The sequence below is a fragment of the Xenopus laevis genome, chromosome 4L (assembly GCF_017654675.1).
Source record: "Xenopus laevis strain J_2021 chromosome 4L, Xenopus_laevis_v10.1, whole genome shotgun sequence".
In the NCBI taxonomy this organism is placed as follows: Eukaryota; Metazoa; Chordata; class Amphibia; order Anura; family Pipidae; genus Xenopus; species Xenopus laevis.
The window spans coordinates 32,773,937-32,797,166 of NC_054377.1; the positions used below are offsets into that span (position 1 = coordinate 32,773,937).

The 23,230-nt window shown below is 35.9% G+C and overlaps 1 protein-coding gene across 6 annotated transcripts; it reads left to right on the forward strand.

Annotated features, from left to right (window-relative positions):
• On the forward strand, nt 1-23,230 carry LOC108713492 (capping protein, Arp2/3 and myosin-I linker protein 2-like). 6 transcript variants are annotated; one of them, XM_041590083.1, is made up of 13 exons: nt 1-382; nt 1,255-1,332; nt 1,413-1,489; nt 1,924-2,028; nt 2,277-2,346; nt 4,681-4,762; nt 7,303-7,399; nt 10,293-10,350; nt 11,746-11,918; nt 13,496-13,564; nt 17,071-17,164; nt 19,029-19,127; nt 21,501-23,230. In XM_041590083.1, exons 4-13 carry the CDS (start codon nt 2,021-2,023, stop codon nt 21,567-21,569), a joined length of 819 nt encoding a protein of 272 aa, XP_041446017.1. In that variant the 5' UTR covers nt 1-382; nt 1,255-1,332; nt 1,413-1,489; nt 1,924-2,020; the 3' UTR covers nt 21,570-23,230. The 6 variants fall into 6 exon arrangements, with proteins under 6 accessions (XP_041446017.1, XP_041446019.1, XP_041446018.1 ...); XM_041590085.1 differs by having other exon boundaries at nt 1,927-2,028; XM_041590084.1 differs by having other exon boundaries at nt 1,255-1,489.

Genomic DNA, 23,230 nt, shown 5'->3' on the forward strand with positions numbered 1-23,230 from the left:
GGTAGACTTTTTCAGCACATTTTGGATGCTGAAAAACTCGGCTTATACTCGAGTATATACGGTATGTATCTTTAATTAAATAAGTTATCTGGCAATGTAAAAATACTTACACTGAATGGTTGATACATTGTCGGTTCCAGCATCCAATGCAGCTGAAATAACTACCACATATTTTCCAAATAAGTATCCCTTTAATATGCAATGTTCTTGCTGATTAACAAATGAATCAATTAACTTCAGCAAGAACTACACTGCTCTCTTATATTTTCCAGGAGTGAACAATTTATTCCAATCGCTTGTTTCTCATGAAACTTTTGGCAATTCCATTTGCCATCTTGACCTTTCTGGGAATCCTGGGATTCTTGCTACAGAGGATTGCATTGTGAGTTTGTGCTAACTTTTTAAGTGTAGTTGTAATTGTAAGTCCATTTCAAAACATGTTAAACTCAATGTGGCTCATTTATCAACACTGGGCAAATTTGCCCATGGGCAGTTACCTATAGCAACAATCAGTGATTAGCTTTTTAAAGCCAGCTGTAGGAAAATGAATGCAGCAATTTTACCGGTTGCCATGGGTTACTGCCCATTGGCAAATTTGCACAGTGTTGATAAATGACCCCCAATATGCAGACAATTTTGAAAAGACATTTCATATTTTATTTGTTATAGCACATTAAATTTTTTTTGGGGTGTCTAAATGTCACGTTCCTTGGTAATCCAGTGCATGTAAGGAATCACACTGCTATTTAAGTGTTATATCACAGGTAATGTGAGAAATAAGATGCTGTAAGGAAATTTCTAGAAGTTGTATGAAAAACAAATTTTAGCAAGTTTTATAGATTGGTAGTTTGTAGTAGAAATACATCTATTTTTTGATTTGTCAATCCAATGGTGTCAATTTAGGGCTTTTATTTATATTTATTATTTTAATTGGGGGGTCTCTGCATGCCACATACTTTGAAAATCTTCATTTGGTAATTGACTTAGGCATATTGGTCATCAAACCATTCCGAATACCCATATAGTGGAAGTTTTGAGCAGATTTTCAATGACAGAAATTTTTTTGGAATCATGGATATTCATTGCTATGAAGATATGTATTCAACATGTCCATGTTATAAGATGCCAATATTTTACAGAACTGAAATACCCCACCATACGGTGTATTATATAACTGCAATAATACTATTGTTTCATAGACTTGCATTTATTTTATAAAAAAAAAAACAGACCTCAAAGTTATTTTACTTTCAGAGTTTCTACAGTTTTCTTGATCATTGCAAATCATTGTGTCATCTTAATCTGGCTGGTACTGATTGTGCTCTGGATTCTGTAAGTATATTATTATTATTAGTAGTATTACTTCCAAATTCTGAATACACTATAATGCATGGTTTTTTTTCTTCTTATAGCTTTTTGGGCCTCTGTTGCATGGCAGCTGTTCAAGACTGTCATATCTGAATGTCTCTAGAAATGTATATACACACAAGTAAGTGTGTGACCTTTTTATTTGATAAACTTGGCTAATTTCAGAAAATAAAATAAAGAACAGAGTTTTAAAGTGCTTGTATACAGGATTATGTGCTCCTATATACCTAATTTGTGTATTATAGTATATTTGTATGTGGCAGCAATATTGCTTTGTTGACTGTGTTATCATCCTAGCAAGTAAGCACAATAAATATAGCTGTGAGCCATCACTACTGTACAACAGTGAGCCATCACTTCCCATGCCATCTGTTCTTATGGTAAGGAAGCCCCACTGCATTTTAGGGCCTTGTCAGTTTGACAATGGAATGGATTTTCTTGACCTAAATGTATATATTAAAACTAGATTTATTAAGACCAGGTCCACCAAATGGGGAAGTTCCGTTTCCCAACATATTCCTTGTGTTCTTACGTTGTTTTTTTGTTTTGTAAAAGAAGAATCAAAGATATTCCTCCTGAAGTTTCACATTTTTTTACCAAGACCTCTGCCCTTAAGCATCTTAACTTATCTGGAACTAAATTACCTTCAGAAATGTTAAGGTATGTGCCTCTATTCTTTATGTCACTCACTTATAAGCAGTTGTCCTAAGGATATTTCACCCATGTTAAAAGAAGTTACCTTTTTGTATATAAATAAAATATCTCAAATGCAAATGAAGTCAAAGATCATATAATATGTTATGTATAACCATAGGATAATAAAATATTTTTTACTGTTTTAAACCGTTTAAAAGGTAGTTTTCTTATTGCAATGTTAAATCTCTTTTGCTTTATTCCTTCCTCTTTAGAGAGATTTTACATGGATTGGCAATAAACGATAAGATCAGCAATCTGCATATGGATCTTAGTGATTGTGAGGTATCATAAAAACTGAATATCAACACAGAACATTTATAAGATATTTGATATTTTCCATTGTTTTGCTACATTAACATCTAAATTAGTCCTGTATGAGAATTGTATAATTTTTTTATCAGGGAATCAATATGATTTCTCCAAACAACACTACAGTGGTGCCTAATGCAGAAGAATGCCAAGCTTTGGGATAAAATACGCTGTCTTGGATTGTCAATCAGTAATCATAAAGGTGGTTTTCATCCCTCTTTGTGGGGGAGGGGATCAACAATAAAGTCTATAAAATTGAACCTCAAGGTCTCTCTGGAACTGGAGGAGGATGAATGAGACAAAGAGGTTTTACACAAGAGCCTTTACAATGAACAAATTCCTCACAGGAACACGCAAGGATTGCTGTGTCTTTTGGTCAGTGGTTTACACCTTCATATGACCAGACAAGACTTCTAATTGAAGAGAATCTGCAATGAACATTTTATCATTAAAAACAAACCCAACTCTGTGTTTTGAAGATGTTTTGAAGATGACAAGGATGACAATACTTTAGAGGACATAAAATAGTATTGGGTACATTTACATAAGGATTATTGTCAGAAAACATACGAGAGCATCTCTTTAAGATCCTGGGATCCAGAATATTGATGTGAAAAATTAAGGTGGAGAAGGTGGTTGTGCGGCATTATTCTAAATACCTGTGGTCTGAACAGATAAGAATTGGATGAATGATTCCTTTGAATGGATTATTATTCAAAGTTGCCTCTATAATGGGGATATGATTTTAGCAAAAAAACTTTCTAAATTTCCTTATTTTCTGTTAGGAAACTCTACACCGTTACAATTTATAGGAACTTTCAGTCTATTATGACAGACACCTTCTTATGATCCATGCAAATGCTGTCAGTGGATTAAATAAACCATACAAATTCAATAGAGGTTGTTTTAAATTTTCATGTCTCCGGTTTAACAAACAGTTGGTATGAATCTCAAAACCTTTTTATTTATTTTTTTAATATGGTTAGTATGTTCTTTTCTGAATGTTAAATCCGAATATCATCAAAGTAGACTACTACAAACTGATCTAAGAAATCCTTAAAATGTTGTTTATAAAATGTTTGAAAAGTGCCAGGTACATAACATTAGCCAAAAAGCTCCTTACTTTATTTGCACAAGATTTTATGTTCCCCATAAGTTTACAGAGGAAGGCAAATTCAATTTAATTCTCTAAAGTCAATGTAATGATCCTTCTTCTCTACCAAAACGATGCCAGCCGCTGCAGGGAAGGTGACAGGTTGGATAAATCTTTTCTTGCCTTTCTCATCTATATAATCTTTAAACACTGCCTATTCTCAGTTGGAAAGTGAATATATGCAGCTAGAGGAATACGTGCTCGTAGAACGGTAGAAGTAAGTCAACAGGGCAGTCATAAATTCTGCGATGGAAGAATATTTGCTCCTTTTTTATTGAAGACCAAGATATTCATGCTGAGAAAGTAGTACTTGCAATTGTGGGCTGGATAAGTGAAACAGTGCCAGAGACAATGGCTTTGGAGACATATGGCCAAATTATTTATACAAGATTCAGAACTAAATTGAACTTCATGGGCATTCCAGTTTATTCCAGGATAATGTGATTTCAGCAACTGAAACCCAAAAATCAAAGGGAATAAGGGAATGGAAGCCACATAAAAAGAAACAGTTTCAACTTAGTTTAGAGTTTATATTATCTCAAAAAAAAGGCATCTCTAAAACTACAGAACCTCCTGTGGCCCCTAATGAGTCAGTAAAGCTACCACAAGCTCCAACATGAACGATGGCCAAACTCTTCGGGACTGCTTGAGGCAACTTGAGGAAAATAGGGAGTGATAACAGTCTTTCTCCTGTAAAGGAAAGCAGACTGGGGATCCCTAGAAGTTAAAGAAATAACTACACCAACCTCATCCTGTTCAGAGGTGTAAATCTTGGATTTTAAAGCGAACACCTTGGGCTTTGGAAAATGAAAAGGGAAAGTCATAGAAACTAATGGATGTAGAAGGCACCAGGATGAAGTTCCTGGATCTGTGCTTGCATAGCCCCTTGTAATTCTATATGCTTCATGTAGATAGTAAAATTGGAAATACATAATCATCATAATAAGTATAACTGTTCATAAAATGTTATGTACTGTTCTAGTGTTTATTTGTATACTTTTTGTAGTTTTCAACAATTATGAGATGATTATTAGCATCACATTATTCCATGTTTAAGCCCTAGTCAAATAAAGAAATACACTATTGTTGCTCTTTATAACCAAACTAATGTTTTTTGCAAATAATAATCTTAGTATGTTTAAATCATTTTATAGCTCCGCTCATCAGGTGCCCAGGTAATACAAGACATGATTTTCGATATTAACTCACTGAGCAGCCTGGATATATCCAACAATGGTAGGTATCAAATGCATAACTGTTTCTTACAATGGTCAGGCCTGGATTTGTGGCCTAGGGCGGCAAAATATTAAGGGTGACATGCCGTCACTTCAGCCTTCATACATTACATTTTTGCCTAACTAGCTATATTAGAAACATTTTTTTTTACACAGCCTATTTACCCAGTTTTTTTTTTTTTATACTGAACAATTACTTTAAAATAACGATTCAGTGTAACAATTAAACTGGGTAACTAGAAAGGTTGAACAGAATAAAAAACGTTTTCAATATAATTCGCCAAAATGTAAACTATAAAGGCTGGAGTGAATAGATGTCTAATGCAATAGCCAGAACATAACATCCTCCTGTTAGACTTAAAGGGAGCACATAGAACATAACTGTTCAGTTAGTTTGCTTTTGAATATGACCTGCCTGCTAAGGATAAAAAGAAAGCAAACTGAACAGTTATGTCCCATGTATCCCAACCCAAAGTGGTGGATGGCAGTGGTAAAGGTTCTAACTGGAAATGTTAAAGGGGTTGTTCACCTTCAATGTACAAATCTTATGAAACCACTAACAATGCTCTCAATGTGTTAGAAAAACCATTTTCCATAACAAAAAGTAAAAATGCCATTGTAAAAGCTAATTTCTATACCTATTAACTCAGCCCTTCTCCTGTCTCTCTGACCAGTTTTCTGAAGTGATGGGCGTGGCCTATTTTGAACCTGACACACCAAGAACTTCCTATATGATGACATCATCATGCCCAGGCTTTGCCCTTACTTGTTTCCTATTGGATGTTGATACTGCCCTCCTCCTAGTAATTTATTGGGTGCTTGTGAACTGTAACCGGTCACATAATTTGAATGGTCATTGGTTGATTACTCAATTGTAATGGCAGAGGTTAACAGACGCAGCATATAAACAAACCTGCCTTGCAACAATCACACAGCCAAGCAGACAAATACTGCAGAAAAGGAAGGAGCAACATTGTTTGGCAACCTTTGGCATTAAGCATAATGTCAGTTATTTACAAAATTGCAACAAAACCAGCACTGACCTGCTTAGAAACGTGATGTAACTTACACATCTAGCAGGGACAGTAGGGCTGCCACCTCACCCTTTTAAAACCAAACACATATGAAATCCACAGGCTGCATGGCTAATTATCAACTCATTTAGATACTGCAGACTGAACTGATTTCTGTGCAGCCATGTATCATGCATCTAAATGAATTGCTAATTAGCCATGCAGGCTGTGGATTTCATATGTGTTTGGTTTTAAAAGGATGAGGTGGCAACCTTAAGTGACAGGCAGAGCGGTAATTTACCTAGGAAAACGATACCTTTTTTAAGTGTTCCACTTCTGGAACAAGATTTAGAGCTCTAAATACCAAAAAATTAAAAAGTTATATTTTTCATGATATAGGGATCTATACCAGAAAAATATTTTACCTTTTTTATGAGGTAAATACACAAAATAATACATGGACCCCCCCCCAAATAATAATAATATATTTCTGGAAAGTACAAGTGTCATCTCCCATAGTAGCCATTATAATCCAATAATTAAAATTTTTAAAAATGATTTCTTTTTCCTGTGTAATAATAAAACAGTCGCTTGTACTTGATCCCAACTAAGATATAATTAATCCTCATTGGAAGCAAAACCAGCCTATTGGCTTTATTTAGTGTTTACACAATTTTCTAGTACTAAGATCCAAATTACAGAAAGATCTGCTATCCGGAAGACCCCAGGTCGCAAGCATTCTGTATAACAGATCCCATACCTGTACCTTGTACCTGATCCCAACTAAGATATAATTAATCCTTATTGGAAGCAAAACCAGCCTATTGGGTTTATTTAATGTTTACATGATTTTCTAGTAGACTTAAGGTATGAAGATCCAAATTATGGAAAGATCCATTATCCAGAAAACTCCAGGTCCCAAGCACCTCGATCCCCCCATCTGCACAGTTGAAATCTCTGCAGCACAAGCCCACACTCCCCCTCCCTCTCACAAACTTGTAACAGTTTCTCTTCAGTACCTGAATGCTGCTCAAATTCCCCAGCACAGGAAGCAGTGGCAGATTGACAGCAGACATAGCCAATAGGAGTTAAGTTAGCTGCCAGTACAATGTGTGATGTCATATAAGGAAGAGGAAGTGAACACTGTAGTGTTTTTGGGGGTCAGTGACCCCCTCCCAGCACAGGGTCTGTGTGGAACTGAAGGATTAGTACAGGGACACTTCTGAGGTGAATATCTCTTGAACTGTACTTTTTCTGTTAACTATTTCTATGGAAAAGTTTGTTCTATTCATGTGAACTGTTAGATTTGTCAATTTGTTACAAAGGTGAACAACCCCTTTAAGGGTCTGGCCACACAAGCAGATTCAGGGAGATTAGTCACCCCATCGACAAATCTCCTCTTCTTCGGGGCAACTGCCCGAATCTGCTCGTGTGGCCAGATCCTAATAGTAATTAAGGGAGCACACTAAAAAAAAACCTGTATGTTCTACAAATCTCCAAATTTACATTTCTGTATTTCATTCTACAGGGTTTGATTCTGATATGGTAACACTCATCTTATCAATTGGACGAAGTAAATCCATAAAGCATGTCTCATTAGGAAAAAATTTTAATGTTAAATCTGGGTGAGTAACATAATAATGATAGCAAAAAAGGCAGTGGTACCATAAAATAATATTTCATGGGAATGACTTGTGTAACATATTTAAGAAGAAGAATTGAACTAAATGTTTCCATTGAGTTTATAAATGTGGATGCTGATATGTGATACAGCATGAATTTACTTTGAAAACTTTGAAACACAAAGCCCCTTTTTAATTATCAGGTAGTGTTGCACTCATAATTGAACTCAAAGGTCTGATATAAAAGTAGAAAAGATACTAATATATGTTGTTTAATATACCTGTACAGCTATTGACAGGGCTCAAAGCCCTCACTGAGCCTACAGCACCTCAGTGAGGGCTTTGAGCCCTGTCAATGGGAAACACCTAAGAGTGTACTCATTTGCCATTAACTTAAAGCAGCAAATACCCCAATAGCTGGCTGAGAGTGGGAGACTCTAACTATAAATATTTTTCCCCCACAGAGTGGGTTACTCTATTAAATTCTAATGGGTTGTATGTGATCTAGAGCTCATAGCACACAGGTGTTTTATTTGTTGCTGTATTTCTGCCGGAGGAGAAGTGACTGTGTTGCTTGTTATTTGTCAGAATGACAGGTTTTGATTAAATATGCATTTATGAACTAAAATCTGTTACTGCTGGTGGCAAGTGAATGTTACATACCTGAAAGTAACTTAATATGCAATATTACAATAACAATTACTTTTCTGAAAATCACCTCAAAGCTTACATCTAACAGCAGTGTATCTACAACATGGCTTTAGGTACTAAGATTAAACATCATATATATATAAATTTCAAAAAATCTTCTGAACAGTTTAATACCAATCTGAATAGGATTACAAAGGTTTGCATCATATAGAGACCCCAAAATGAATATAGTGGCTGACATTTTGGCTGCTTTCAATTTTGTATTTGTGCTGTAGTTTCAGTCTACTTAAAAATAATTTAAACATTAAATAAATCCAATAAGATTGAATTGTCTCCAGTAAGGATTCATTATATCTTAGTTAAGATCAAGTGAAAGGTACTGTTTTTATTATTACAGAGAAAAGGGAGATGATTTTAAAAAAATTTGAATGATGTTTAAAATTGAGTCTATGGGAGAAAGCTGCTCTGCAAATCAGAGCTTTCTGGATAACATGTTTTCCAGATAACATATTCCATATCTGTATTGTTTATTAAACACAGAAGTAATTTGAAAGATATAAGTAATTTCTACTGGCATTCATAGCAGGCCTGCAAATTAAGGAGACAGAACAGAGAATGAGATGCACAGTGATACAATTTAGCTAATCTGAACAGCTCATTATTATTACATGGTTCACATTTGACAAATATTAATATTATAAAGCACCCTGACTTGTCTCATTATTATACTGTATTTACTCTAGACATTGATATGGCATTACATTCTGGGTGGTAAAATAATATTGATTATAATAGGCAGGAGAAACCTACTATGAAATGGATGATATGCCCTACACACATAGGGGCACATTTACTATGGGTCGAATATCGAGGGTTAATTAACCCTCGATATTCGACCATCAAAGTAAAATCCTTCGACTTCGAATGATTTACCGTATTTACTCCAATCGAACGATTCGAAGGATTTTAATCCATCAATCGAATGATTTTCCTTCGATCAGAAATTGCATAGAAAGCTTATGGGAAAGGTCCCCATAGGCTTACATAGGTGCTCGGTAGGTTTTAGGTGGTGAAGTAGGTAGTTGACGTTTTTTTTAAAGAGACAGTACTTCGACTATCGAATGGTCGAATTGTCAAACGAATTTTAGTTTAAATCGTTCGATTCTAAGTTGTAGTCGAAGGTCGAAGTAGCCAATTCGATGGTTGAAGTAGCCAAAAAATAAGTTTTTTCATTCTAATCCTTCACTCGAGCTAAGTAAATGTGTCCCCACAGAGTAAAAATGAGCATATAGAATAATTAAAGATGTTTTGTATACTGTGATAAAAGAGGTTTGTCCCAGTAGGGTTTGGTATATGATAGCAGATATATAGCACCCTGATCGCAGATATATATCACCCAGGCTGAGGTATTGGCTCCTTTAAATCTCTAGGGTAAGACAGGCTGGGACCCTGGAGCATGATTGGAAAGTACTCTGGCCACTTAGTTCACATGTGGGCCTTGTGAGAGGACTTTTGTTTTGTGTTCTTTGAAAACTCCAATTTGGTTAGACTTTGATTTACTGTTTTCTACTTTAGCACAGAACTAGTGCTTTGTTTATTTTGTCTGCTGTGAAAATAAACTACAAACAGGAGTCTGCTAAGTTTTGTTGCCAACCTGAGCCTCCTGTCTCATCTGTGGAACTGTTTTGCCTGACCCCTATTTGCTACTACGAGCAATCCCCCCACAATACATACATGTAAATATTCTGTAGTTGGCAGAAGGTACAATCTCTATTTTAAAAACTGCTAGGTGGACTGTTTTATCATTGAGTCACGAGATTTATTTTAAGCACATGGTTTTGATATTAGGCATTGATTTACACTGACAGACAGAAATGTTCATATTGCTGAACCAGTTGTAATTCTTGAAGATTGCTTAGTTCTTGAAATACAGTATAAGAATATCCATGTTATGTAAAATATAATATCTTCTGGTCATCACCCTGCCAAATGTTTGCTCTAGAATAGAACTTTATAAAAACACTTGGGAGTATTTTGATTATTTACATGTATTCTACTATCTATGACATGTTTACAAAACTCAGGACCCAACCATTTTCACCTGTCTATCGGAGATGGTCGTCCCGTAATTCTGAGATTTATGGATAATCGGTTTTGGGATAATGGATCCAATACCTGTACTCTAAAAGACAACTTATTGAACCCTGTACTAATTCATCTTGATGTATTTACTATGTTTTTTTAGCACTGCTGTGGCTGACATCATTCACCGAATTGTGCAACTAATTCAAGATGAAGACTGTGTAAGTAAAGGCCATCACTAAAGCAGAGCAAGCAGTCTGTTATACAACTGCACCTGTCAGCTCTTGACAGCAGCGAGATCAACACACCAATTTAGCTACCTCTATACCCTATAGGTTTGATTTTATAACCCTGATACCTGCTTTTAAGGACAGTTACCAGAAAGTATTGCCATATGATATAGACAATTTGTAAGCACTCATTTGTAACCTGGAGAGGAACGCCAGAAGATTATGTAACTGATGTAGTCTGGACTTACAACAGTATGGTGCATGCCTCTACTGGGCCCACTTTCCTATTGATTTGTTCATGCCATCACCTGCAATGACTGTTAATTGTAGCACCGAGGAGTCCTATAACATCAGCAGAAGTGAGTTGGTGACCTTTTTCCCAAACAGACCGCTCCAGAGAAAACCACCAGTAGATTGTTGCCCTGTGGCTATGCACTGAAATGCAACTTGTTGCCCTGTAGGGAACCTAACCCCTATATAATTAAAGAGCAGACAAACTATTCATCTACTGAGTGGACTAGGAGAGAGACTACAAGAAAGATTATTGCACTGGAATCAACCTGGTTCTTCACCCAGAACCAGCCTGAGGGTGAAAACTTGCCTCAGTTTGCAGTTGTCCTTTAGGACCTATGGAAAAAGTTAATAAAGATGAATACATGGGCCCTGAACATGATAATTGACCTTTGAGGGACCATAGTTTGTGGCAGACCTTTGAAGTGAAGTGAAGCATGTACACTGTGTAAAGACTATCCCAGTCTGCAGCACCCATGTTTTTTCAATAATGATTAGCCATGCAACATATTATATTAATTTGGTTTTAAAGGTGTGTCTTCGAAACATTATACATGCATGGTAAAATAAATTGCAGCATCATGCCAAAATAAACGCAGCTCCATGTTATACAAATAAACATAAAGGGCCTATTTGCTAACAATCGAATTTTGTTTTTATCCACAAATCTCTAAAAATGAATGAATGAATGAATATTTATTAAAAGCTCTAAAAATTAGAGATTTATTAACTGTAAAAACCACAAAAAACACTTTGGAGTTTTGCTGACAATTCCTAGCGAAAAAAGAATCATATTTGTAGAGGTGTTGGAGGTATTTGTATTTTTTAGCACTTCGCTCAACGCTATTTTCTGTTCATACTTTTTTATTCGGATCTTTTGATAAATGTCATGACATTCATCGTTTTAGAAAAAGGTGAGTTTAGCCATTTCAAAAACCGCTAAAACCTTTAAAATCAAACCTTCAATAAATAGGCCTTTACGACACCTTTCAAAGTGCTATATTTTTGTCAGAGTTGTACATCCTTACACTTAAATATACACAAATGTAGGCTCTTTGTAATATATATTTTCCTATTCTTTTCTTTTTTATACAGACAATTGAATCTCTGTCATTGGCTGATTCTAGGCTGAAATCAGAAATAAACATTCTCCTAAATGCCCTAGGAAAAAAAAACAACCTCAGAAAGATTGATATCAGTGGTAATGCAATGGGGGACACTGGTGCCAAACTCCTGTCAAAATCCTTACAACTTAATACACAACTTAGGTTAGTAATTTATTTATTTGATTATAATGAACTTATCCTACAGATCTTTACCAATTATTTGTGAATGTGGTAATGGCATTGTTTTTTTTGCAAATATCTATCTATATAAATATTTTTGCATTTAGCAGACACAGACATATATTTTCAGTTAAAATTAAGAATGATAATAGATGTATCTCCTCTAGGAGTACATTTACGAGGTCAAAGCCCCCCTCAATTCATAACATATTTATAGAATAACATTTGTATTGTCACATTAAATTTTTTTGCATTGATAATAATTTCACATTGTACTATTCATTTTTATTGAGTGTAGAAATCTGTTTTAAAATAAAATAGCTTGAATGTTAAACATATACCTCCCCTTGACTACTATAGAAGCTTACCATGTTTTAGATACCACATTTTGTCATTCAAATTATTTTTAGTTTGAAACACTGATTTTTGAATTTTTTTAAATTTCAATTCAAATTTTAATAAACTTGCCATGCGGTATCAACTTTAAATAAAAAACATAAAAGAGGACCTACTAAGAAGCAGACATCATTTTGAAAGCAATTTAAGAATAATCGATTGTAACCTGCAAAACATTGCTGAAAATGACATTTAATAAACGTGTATGTGTCTGAACTCCCCAAATACCAAGCACACTTGGGCCCCAGGTTTTTGGCAATGAAAACCAAAGAAGTTTGTCCAACCTTAGGCAAGCAGATGAGAATAAAAGAATATAGGAGTAAGCAAAACAGTAAAAAGGAGGGATCACATTACCTTCCCTCCACACACCAAGGCCAAGGCCCAAGAAAGAACTTGTGTGGAAACATTTGATACATTTGAGAAGAGAAATTATAACAATAATTGCACTTTTTTTTGCATCAACGTAAAATCTTTCTCAAGATCTTTTTTTCTCTGGCTGGTAACAGATTTAGTCAGGGCTTGATAAACATCAATCCAGATGCAATCCCAATCCTAAACTAGAGATTCTGCAGCAGAAACATCAACCTTAAAGGGATACTGTCATGGGAAAAAAAATTTTTTTCAAAATGAATCAGTTAATAGTGCTGCTCCAGCAGAATTCTGCACTAAAATCCATTTCTCAAAAGAGCAAACAGATTTTTTTATATTCAATTTTGAAATCTGACATGGGGCTAGACATTTTGTCAATTTTCCAGCTGCCCCAAGTCATTTTTTTTCCCATGACAGTATCCCTTTAAGTAAAACAGGAGGCAGGAAAGCAGCATGCAGGTCATATATCAAATCCAAGCAAAATCAGCCCAGGAAAGGAGCTTAACCCAACTGTCCTGTCATTGGCTGATAAATCAACTGAAAATTTGCTTCAGGAACTGATTCTATTACGCTGAACATTGTTCAGGTACAAATAGGAAGTTTCTTAACAATGACCACGATAAGAAATAAGATGAGTAAAACATAAAATCTTAACCTTCAGATGTGATAGAATGTATATTTCTTTTAAAAAATACTGGTTTTAAAAATGTAAAATCATTGTTTAATATAGTTAATATATTTAACATTTTTTTATGCTATTGTTTAAAATTAATAATACTTTTAATTCATGGCAGGATGATTACCTGGGACAAAAATAATACAACAGCAAATGGATTTCTTATTTTAGCCCATGCACTGGAAAGGTCAGTTATGAAGTATTTTTCTTGTAGAATAGAAAAGCCACAATTCATTCACAAGAATGAATTGTGAATTTGAAACAAACCTTATAGAAAAAAAACTTGTAACAGAGCTGGTACTCTCTTGTGCTTATGGCATAAATGCTCTTTGGCGCAAGGTATATCAATCAAATTTAACTTTAATAAAGTAAGTGAATCAAATATTTTGTATCCATTGATTACATTTTAGATTTTTAAAAGCCACACATAGCTATCAACCCACCACTTAAAAATTGGGCACATGTATTACTAAATGCTGAACAGCTAAATAGCTGTTACAACCATGCAGCGTGTATGGTGTTAAAGCAGCATTAACTGTAAACTCTTGTGATTACTAACGCATTCTGGAGAATACTGCAGACTGCTCACACTTCTATGCAGTAATGCAAAACACATATTACTAACTATACTTGTATCTTACAGATTTTACAGGTGATATCAGCTCCTATTATTTTAAGTGCCAAGCATTGTAAAATGTACAGCCTAGCATAAAGGTCTAGCACTTCCAGTGGGGAGTGGGGTTTCACTCAAGTGGCAGATGTGGCAATACCTTTTTCATTGAAAGAGACAGGGACGCCCAGCGTAACTTCAAGCAGGTCTGTGCCTGTATTTTATTTTTAAGCAGGGGTTTTCACAAACAGTGCAATTTGTATAATTCTATACAGCAAACAAGCAAAGTTAATACAGGTATGGGAAGTGTTATCTGGAAACCTGTTATCCAGAAAGCTCCAAATTACAGAATGGTTATCTCCCATAGACTCTATTTTATCCAAATAATCAAAAAAAATGTAAAAAAAAGTTTTTTCTCTGTAAGAATAAAACAGTACATTGTACTTGATCCAAATTAAGATATAATTAATTCTTACTGGAAGCAAAACCAGCCTATTGGGTTTATTTAATACAGTAAAACCCCCATTTTACATCCCCTGATTTTAAGTTTTCCCTCATTTTACATTGTTGTTTTGTGGTCCCACCTATATATTATACATAATACATTTCCCTGATTTTACACCATTATAATCTGTTCCCCATAAAAATGTAAAATAGGGGTTCTACTCTATTTACAAACTTTTCTGGTAGACTTAAGGAATGAAGTGTGAGAACTCACCCTAGTGTTCTAGTGGGGGTGCGGCGGGGACACTCGTCTCGTCCGGCATCTTTTTGCCTATGCGCGCACTGATGGCATAGCTGCATTGCTCGCTTCTGGGTTTGAAGCGGCGGTGTGGATGGGTTTGAAGCGGCGGTGTGGATGGCGTCATCACGCAGTGGTGCAAAATTCAAATATTTAAAGGGCTCAAAGCCCCATGTAAAGTTTCCTTCAAAGTTTGTGGGTGCTCTCTTGTTGGTATTCTGAGTATATTATCTGTGTAATTGACCATTGCCTGTCCCTGATTATTATTTCCTGCTGCCTGAACTGACCCACGCCTGGCTTGACTACTCTTCTGATTCTGTTTTGGTACTGCGTTTGTTCCTGCTCTGTGTATGACGTTGGCCTGTGACCCCGACCTTGCTCCAGTAAATTCCTTTGGTACTGTATTGTCTGTGTGGTTTGACCCGCCCTGTTCATTGACTCCGTTATCTGCTCTGCTGTCCTTTCCATATACGTTCGGCCCCTGTGCTTGCCCAGAAATCTCACCCTGGTTCTCCTGCAATAAGACCTGGCGGCATCTGAGGGATCCACCCGAAGCCAAAGGCGGCTGCTACAGGCAGAAGAAGGGCAGAGATCAGAACATCAGAGTTAGTTCTGGGTTTTGGGATAACTATGGTTACATGAAGATCCAAATTACAGAATGATCCATTATCCGGAAAACCCCAGGTCCCAAGCATTCTGGATAACAGGTCCCATACCTGTACTTTTGAAACCAGAACAGACCATTTTACAAGTCTGGGTATTTAGGAAACCTGTTCTTTTCAAGGTGCCTCACTATTATTGTAATACAAACCAAAGAAAATATTTAAATGTACTTTTCGATTCAAGAATGTACTAAAAGACTCACCCCCTTTTCACAGGCAGCCAAGCACCTATACTGGTTTAAGCTTCCCTGAACAAAGTCCTAGTTTTTCCTGCATATGCATTTTGAGTGAGATAATCCTTTCCTCCATGTTTTTTTTACATTACTGTACTGCAACACACAGTCACATATATTTGTAGAAAGCATTACAGCTAAAAATGTAAAGATCTCCATACCTATAACCAGTTTCTACAACCCTGATAAAATTTGCTCTTTGATCTTCTCCTTAAGCCTCAAAAATTGACTAGTGTCATTAAGTTGTATAATGGCTTCTCTTGTATAATTTTCTTTGTCCATCAAATCCAGATTGTTGCTCTTGTTGGCTATCTTAATTATTAGTATTTTGATGATCAGGGTTAGTGGCCAGCAGAAGTCAGAATCTGTACAGGACAAAGGATGTAGTATTTAGATAAGTCCAACCTACTTGCAAAGATCTTAAAAGTATACTGTCATGGGAAAAACCCATGTCCCACTGAGACACATTCAGTTACATTGAGAAGGAAAAACAGCAGCCTGCCAGAAAGCATTTCTCATTTGCAGGCACAAGTCACATGACTTGGGGCAGCTGGGAAATTGACAGTATGTCTAGCCCCATGTCAGATTTCAAAATTGAATATAAAAAAATCTGTTTGCTCTTTTGAGAAATGGATTTCAGTGCAGAATTCTGCTGGAGCAGCACTATTAACTGATTCATTTTGAAACATTTTTTTTTCCCATGACAGTATCCCTTTAAGCTTTTGCAGTATCAACCTGGAAGCACTAGTACTAGGGATGTACAAGTATTAATGAAAATAAACGCATAATATACCCATATATATATATATATATTATTAACATCTGTTGTGCAGCACCTAGAGGATGTGTAACAGCAGTCTTATATATGGCTCCCAAATCAACAATTTCAAGCAAAATGGGTATAAGTAGAATTTTTCTTCTTAGAGAAACTGAACCAAGCATGTATAAATAAATGCAAGTACATCAAGCATGGAGTCAATAGATGTGGCAGGGGGTGTTCTGTCTGAATTCCAGTTGGGGTAGAATGACCATTTGCTCTATAGATACACCTGAAATCCCAGCTCCCCTTAGGGAAGATTTGATGGAAAAAAACACGTATTCTTGTAACTATGGCTGAATGCAATCATATTTTCATATGTCTATAACCTAGTTGTAAGCTATGGGGGCCCTGAAGCCCTGAACAAAGGCTGAACCATCAAGGGGGTTTGAACTGAAAAATTCTAAAATAGTATGTGCAGCTTTATCATAGATACTGTAGCTACTGAACTGTTGAAGTACAGCATATTGGCACCCTCAGTGTTTTAAACTTTGCAAGCTGTTCTATGTGTTATGGCCTTGGTGCAAGTCTTTCACTGGGCACAAACCATTTTAATAATCTGATTTAAGTATTATGCAAATGTTTGTAATGAAGCAGTCTATTCAGTTTTATCATTTAAATATTCACAGGAATTATACATTACGTTCCATGCCTCTGCCTTTAAGTGATATTTCACAAGCATATCGAATGAATCAAAGTAAAACTGAGGATGCTTTACATCTGGTTAGTATTATTTTTTTTTTCTTTGGCAATAATCAAGTATTCTATAAAAGTGTTGTGAGGCACAAACATCTTATCTTATATTAAGCATAATGCATGTTTATAGAATTAGGAGAGGGTAATCTGCACCCAAGTCAAAGTTGCTATACAGTTATATCACTATCATTTTCCATACATGGCGCTGTCCTGCCTGTAGCCATGCTGAAAGGTAAAAATGCACTTATCCACTAAAACTATACAACAGAAAATATGCATTTTCTTAAAGGAAAATACATTGCACTGTACAATTAAATTGTTTATTGGGATTCTGTTGAACAAAGATGTATATTGGTTTGTACTATACCTATATACTTAAGGTGATTAAGAGCTTCTAAAAACTTCATGGGTTTATAATGTCAATAAAGATTGACTTGAATAATCTTTTTTGGCTACATTTATAAACTTTGCCCAGCGCATATTTATTCGCATATGGTTGTTTTGCGCATGTTTTCCCCTCAACTCTTATATTCCACTGCTATGCCCATCATTCCTATGTTTGTGAATAGCAGTGAAATGCGAATGCACAGAAATATTAGCAAATAACTTGTAGAAGAGATGGGTGTTTGTGTGAGCATTGCCACTGTGCAAGGTCGTTGTGCACAAATATTGATGTCAATATTGCGAATATAAAATACCAAAATTCAGACTGCTTAGCAGATTTTTTTTCTGCCGCCAAAACTGTGGTATAACTAAAACGTAGAGTGTGCAGATAAATATTAACAATTTGCAATTATCCCTTTTTCAAAAAGTACAATCACAGTGTGAATAAAAATTACCAATTATGTTTGCACAGTAAATACAACAATCTTGCACAGCTTAATAAATATATGGGGCACATATTTTCACTGTGTAAATCATCATGTGATGCGCAAAGTTTATAAATGAGCCTCAATCTCTTCAAATTTTGAAACATACCCTATTTAAAGGGGTTGTTAACCTTCCAAAAACTTTTTTCAATATTAGAAAAATGGTCACAAATAGAAAATGGAAAGTCATTGGAAAAAGTCTTTATTTTTGGTGAACTATCTGAACTGGAAAAAGTGTGTGAAGGTAAACAACCCCTTTAAGTTTCTGCTGATTTGGACTCGTCTGCTCCTGGGAATTGGAAGGCAATGCAACTCTGAATCCCTTTGCAGTATTCTAAATTGCATTTCATTTGGACAGCTGAAAGGAAATTTCTTTATTCTTACAGAAAAATCTAAATTATGTGACCTCTAATTTGGTCATCTTTCAGGGACATTTTTATAGAAATTTTTTAAGAAGGGTGTGTTCACTTTTTGAGCACAATAGCCATCTAGCAACACTGCAGGCAAAACATGGTGTTTCAATTGACACAACTTCATCGCACCCAATTTGACAAAATAGGAAAAAATTCAAGTGCATAGGATGCAGTTGCACCGAATATTTTTTAAGTCTGTCTGGCATTTTTTCCAGTGTTTGGTGTACAAATGCCATCTGTGCCAATTCTTTAGGTGCTGCGCTGTGGCTATTGAACCAGGACACTGAGGGAACCCTGATCTACCTACAGATCAGGAGGTAGCTACAGGGATCCCTCAGCACCATGCGTCAATCGCCAAGTGTAGTTGCACCTAAAGACTCAGGCACAGACTTCATATAGGGGCAGCAGCGCCATTTCAGATCAGAAGGCAGCTTCTAATATTACTAAATCTGCCACTTGGTGTTCAACTTGAGCAATATGGGGGTGAACAGTGAGACAAATGGATTTGTGAAACAACTAATTCTATATATTTAACTGCTGCACTTATTCAAAGGAAAGGAAAGCATTTAGAATGCATAGACATTTAAAATGTTCTCTTTAAATCCACAGATTCAAAGTCATCTTCTAAGGAACAATCAGATGAAAGGGAATGTTCCTAAAAAGGTGAATGGATTTCATAAGAAAAAATCATTTACTTTGCCCCTAAAGGTAATGAAAATAAAAGATTGGACCAAATATAAAAACAATGTAATTGAGGGTTGATAATCTCTACAAAAGGTAGAATGGACATTTTTTGAAAGACTGAGCTAATAAAGCTTCCCTAAGGAATGTAAAAATGTATTTAGATTTAGAATTTAAAATTGTTGTCTTTATTTGAAATGTTGATCGAGTATGCCCCTCTAAGTGCATCTTTGAAATTTGTATTACAGAGCTGTAGGTTTTTAATTATACAAGTCAAGAATCTCCAAAAAAAAGATATATTATGAACTGGTTTTATGTCCATGATGTTAATTAACCCTCGATATTCGACCATCGAAGTAAAATCCTTCGACTTCGAATATCAAACGATTTGAAGGATTTGAATCCATCGATCGAACGATTTTCCTTCGATCAGAAATTACTTAGAAAGCCTATGGGGAAGGTCGAATGGTCGAATAGTCGAACGATTTTTAGTTCGAATCATTCGATTCAAAGTCGAAGTTGAAGGTCGAAGTAGCCAATTCGATGGTCGAAGTAGCCAAAAAAAACTTTTTCATTCTAATCCTTCACTCGGGCTAAGTAAATGTGCCCCTAAGAATCCGTCTGGTATGGCAGTAGACAGTATTTATGGGTGGCTATTTCTGTCCACTGCTGGAGATCAAAACATGTGGTTAAATTGATAAAGCAAGTGCTTCAAGAATCAGATAAAGATTCACTTTCTGATGGTTCTAATGAAATGGTTATTTTCTGCTTCTTGGTTGTTGCAGCTTCTCGGAAGTCAATTTTTCTATATTGGATTAAAGATACTGTTCCTGTTTTGGAAAATGTTCTTCATTATATTTACAATATATGTTTACAAGATGCTGTCCGATATAGAATAGGAGACCTCCGGTTAAGAAAACAATTGAAGACAAAATGGTCTGTTTATTTAGAGACATTGGAAGTAACAAAAAGGCCATTTATTATTGACTTTATGGGGAAAAAATTGAGATTCACTAAGGTATTGTTACCTGTAAAGATTGAATATGAAATTACATTCACATATATTCAATTCTTTCTTACTTAAAGTGTATTTTAAAATAAGAGATGGTGCTAATTTTTATTTTGGCCACATGGTAGTTATGTTCGTTATTTTATTTTTAATCTCTACTAGTTGTTACTAGTATTTATTAGTCTTGCTTATAATTCTTTATTTCATTACTCATTTGAAAGTCATGTCAACTTATCGAATTAAATGTTTATTGCTGGATTATTATTATAAAATTCAATAAGAAGCAATTGAATAGAAAGATAAATCAAGTGCCATCAGTGTGCAGATGAAATCACCACAGATAATTCCAGGGTTGTGTAGATAAAAGTAGCGGCAGAACAGAAGATCTGCATAAGAGTGAATGACTTTAAACAAAACACAGGGGAAAATAGGAAATAGCTACATGACGTCACAGAGAAAGTAAGGTTTGAATGAAAAGTAATACCTTTAAAAACAATGAACAAGTAAAGTAAATGAGTAATACAGAAATACAGAAAGTGTTGAAGAAGGCAGTTGCTAATTCTTGGTGCAGAAGAGTTTAACCCCAATACAAAGGGACAAAATTTGCCTGCTTTGAAAAGATGAACTCCTGCACCCCTTGTGCTCATTCAATCTGTTCAGACTGCAAAGTGCATAGTTGTAAGGACCAGCCCGGGACTTGAACTCTAGGAGGTGCGCTCCCTGTGTGTTGCACTTACTCCATGAGCCACTGGAGGCTCTTAAGGCTGGTTTCTATGCTATATGTTCAGATGTTCTCAGTGTCTATAGTTTTCTCCTCCCTGTTCTCCTCCCACCTCGTTTCCCTCATGTGTTTCCCATTCCTCATCACAATCCCTTTATAAACCCAGCCATGAGCCTTGCTCTGATATCCTACATATGATATCAGATATGATATCAGATATCAGAGTTCATCTGAAGAGTTTGATTCCCAATGCCAGTTTGCTTCATATCAAAAGCCAAAAAGTAAAACACAACACATTTTTTTTTATGGAGGAAAAGCATGATATAAAGAACCATGCATGGTGCAACAAAAAAGTACTAAAAATGTATCTGTAAGGATAATGAACATATGGCATTTATTTTACTTAATACAATCTATGCTTTATATCATTGACTATGTACACAGGGTGGATTTAATATGAAAAATGCATATTTGAGAATTTTTGGGCTGAAATCTGCCTTGTTTGTACAGATGCAATTTAAGTCAGTGGCACAAGCCATGAATGTCTTAGTGCAAGCAAAGAAAGCGCCATGTGTAAAATTTATATATAATTTTTGTAATTTATGTAATTTATATATCACCTATGTAAAAACTTTTTTTCTAGTTAAACTCTCCATTTTTTGTTTTGCAGTTGAAAATGCAACAAGCAAGAGGCATGAAAGAAGAAACACCTGGGCATGAAGAACAAATAATCAGATAAACTCTAAACTCCTCTCTCTAACAACTTCATTTGGTCTGTCTCAGTGGACCTCGCCTACCCACATCGAGGGTCATGCTCTTGATCTTATATTCTGCCATCACAACCATCTCTCTCTACCCACACCTTAATGCACAAGATTTATCAACAGTAGCAGCACAACCCATCTCTCATATTAACAATCTTTCCTGTCCAAATAGGGCAGCTTCTCTATACAATGATGCCTTTCAACAGCTCTTGACTCCTTTGCTCCTTCTACCATCCGTCACAGCCAACCAGCTAAAGCCCAAACCTGGCACACTAGTTTAACTCGGTACATAACAAGATGTTATAGATCAGCTGGACGACAGTGGAAAAAGTTACAAACTGATCCTGACTTCAGCCACTTCAAATTCATGCTCTCCTACCACACTCGAGCTCTATCAGTAGCTAAAGAACAGTACTTCTCCTCTTTAATCTCTACTCTCTCCTCCAAACCGCAGCAACTGTTTGCCACATTTAACTCACTCCTATGCCCCCCTCAACTATCAATGAAACTGCAAAAGATCTTGATAATTTCTTTAATGAAAAAATCGATCTCATTAGACTGAGCATACTATCTGACAACAATCTCAGACTAACTTGCAGTCCACTCACATCCTCAACACTAGATGATGTTAGCAAACTTCAATCACACGCACAACCTGCTCCCTTGACCCCATACCTTTATGCATCCTTTATCCAATCTCTGATACACTCTCTCCTGCACTTACCCACCTATTTAACCTTTCACTCTCTACTGGTACTTTGCCATCCATCTACAAACAAACACTAATTACTCCTATCCTCAAAAAACCTTCCCTTGATCCCAGCTCTCCTGCCAACTATTGTCCTGTTTCCCTTCTTTCATTCGCATCCTAATTACTGGAAAGGCTTGTTTACAAATGCCAGCATTTCACTCCCAACTTCCTTCTTGACCCCCTGCAATCTAACTTCCGCCCAACACACTCAACTGAAACTGCATTCACCAAAGTAACCAATGATCTTCTACTGGCAAAGTCTCAATGACACTATTCCATACTAGGAAAACCTATTAAGTTGTTTTGCCTTCAGTATCACCTTTATGCTGATGACACCCAACTGTACTTGTCTACTCCTGACCACTATCCTTCTGTCCTTTCCTAGACTGTCTCTCTGCTGTCGCCTCCTGGATGTCACAGCACCTCGATTTCACAGCGCCACCTGAAACTGAATCTTTCAAAAACAGAACTCATTATATTTCCTCCAAGATCTTCCCCTGTCTCTAAGATATCACTCACAGTAAACATCACTTTTCATTCGAACACACAAGCACACTACCTAGGAATTATCCTAGATTCACATCTGTCTTTTTCACCACATATCCAAACATTTGCAAAATCTTGTAGTATTTAGCTAGTGTTTAACACTTATTCAGTCTCTTATCTTCTCCTGCCTTGATTACTGTGACCTACTCCTCGCAGGTATTCCAAGTCGCCTTTCACAATTCCAATCTGTTCTAAATGCAGCTGCTAGACACATTCATCTATCTCACTGCTCAGCATCAGCTGCTTCCATTTGCATGTCCCTTACTGGCTCCCAATCTCCTCTAGAATCAAATTCAAATTAATAACATTCACATTCATGGCCCTTAACAATGAAGCCCT

Coding starts and splice junctions, on each gene's coding strand:
- LOC108713492 (XM_041590081.1), top strand. CDS start 1,859: ATGGGGAAGTTCCGTTTCCCAACATATTCCTTGTGTTCTTACGTTGTT. Junction 11,919..13,495: donor CAACTTAATACACAACTTAG/GTTAGTAATTTA, acceptor AATTCATGGCAG/GATGATTACCTGGGACAAAA. Junction 13,565..17,070: donor TTAGCCCATGCACTGGAAAG/GTCAGTTATGAA, acceptor AAATATTCACAG/GAATTATACATTACGTTCCA.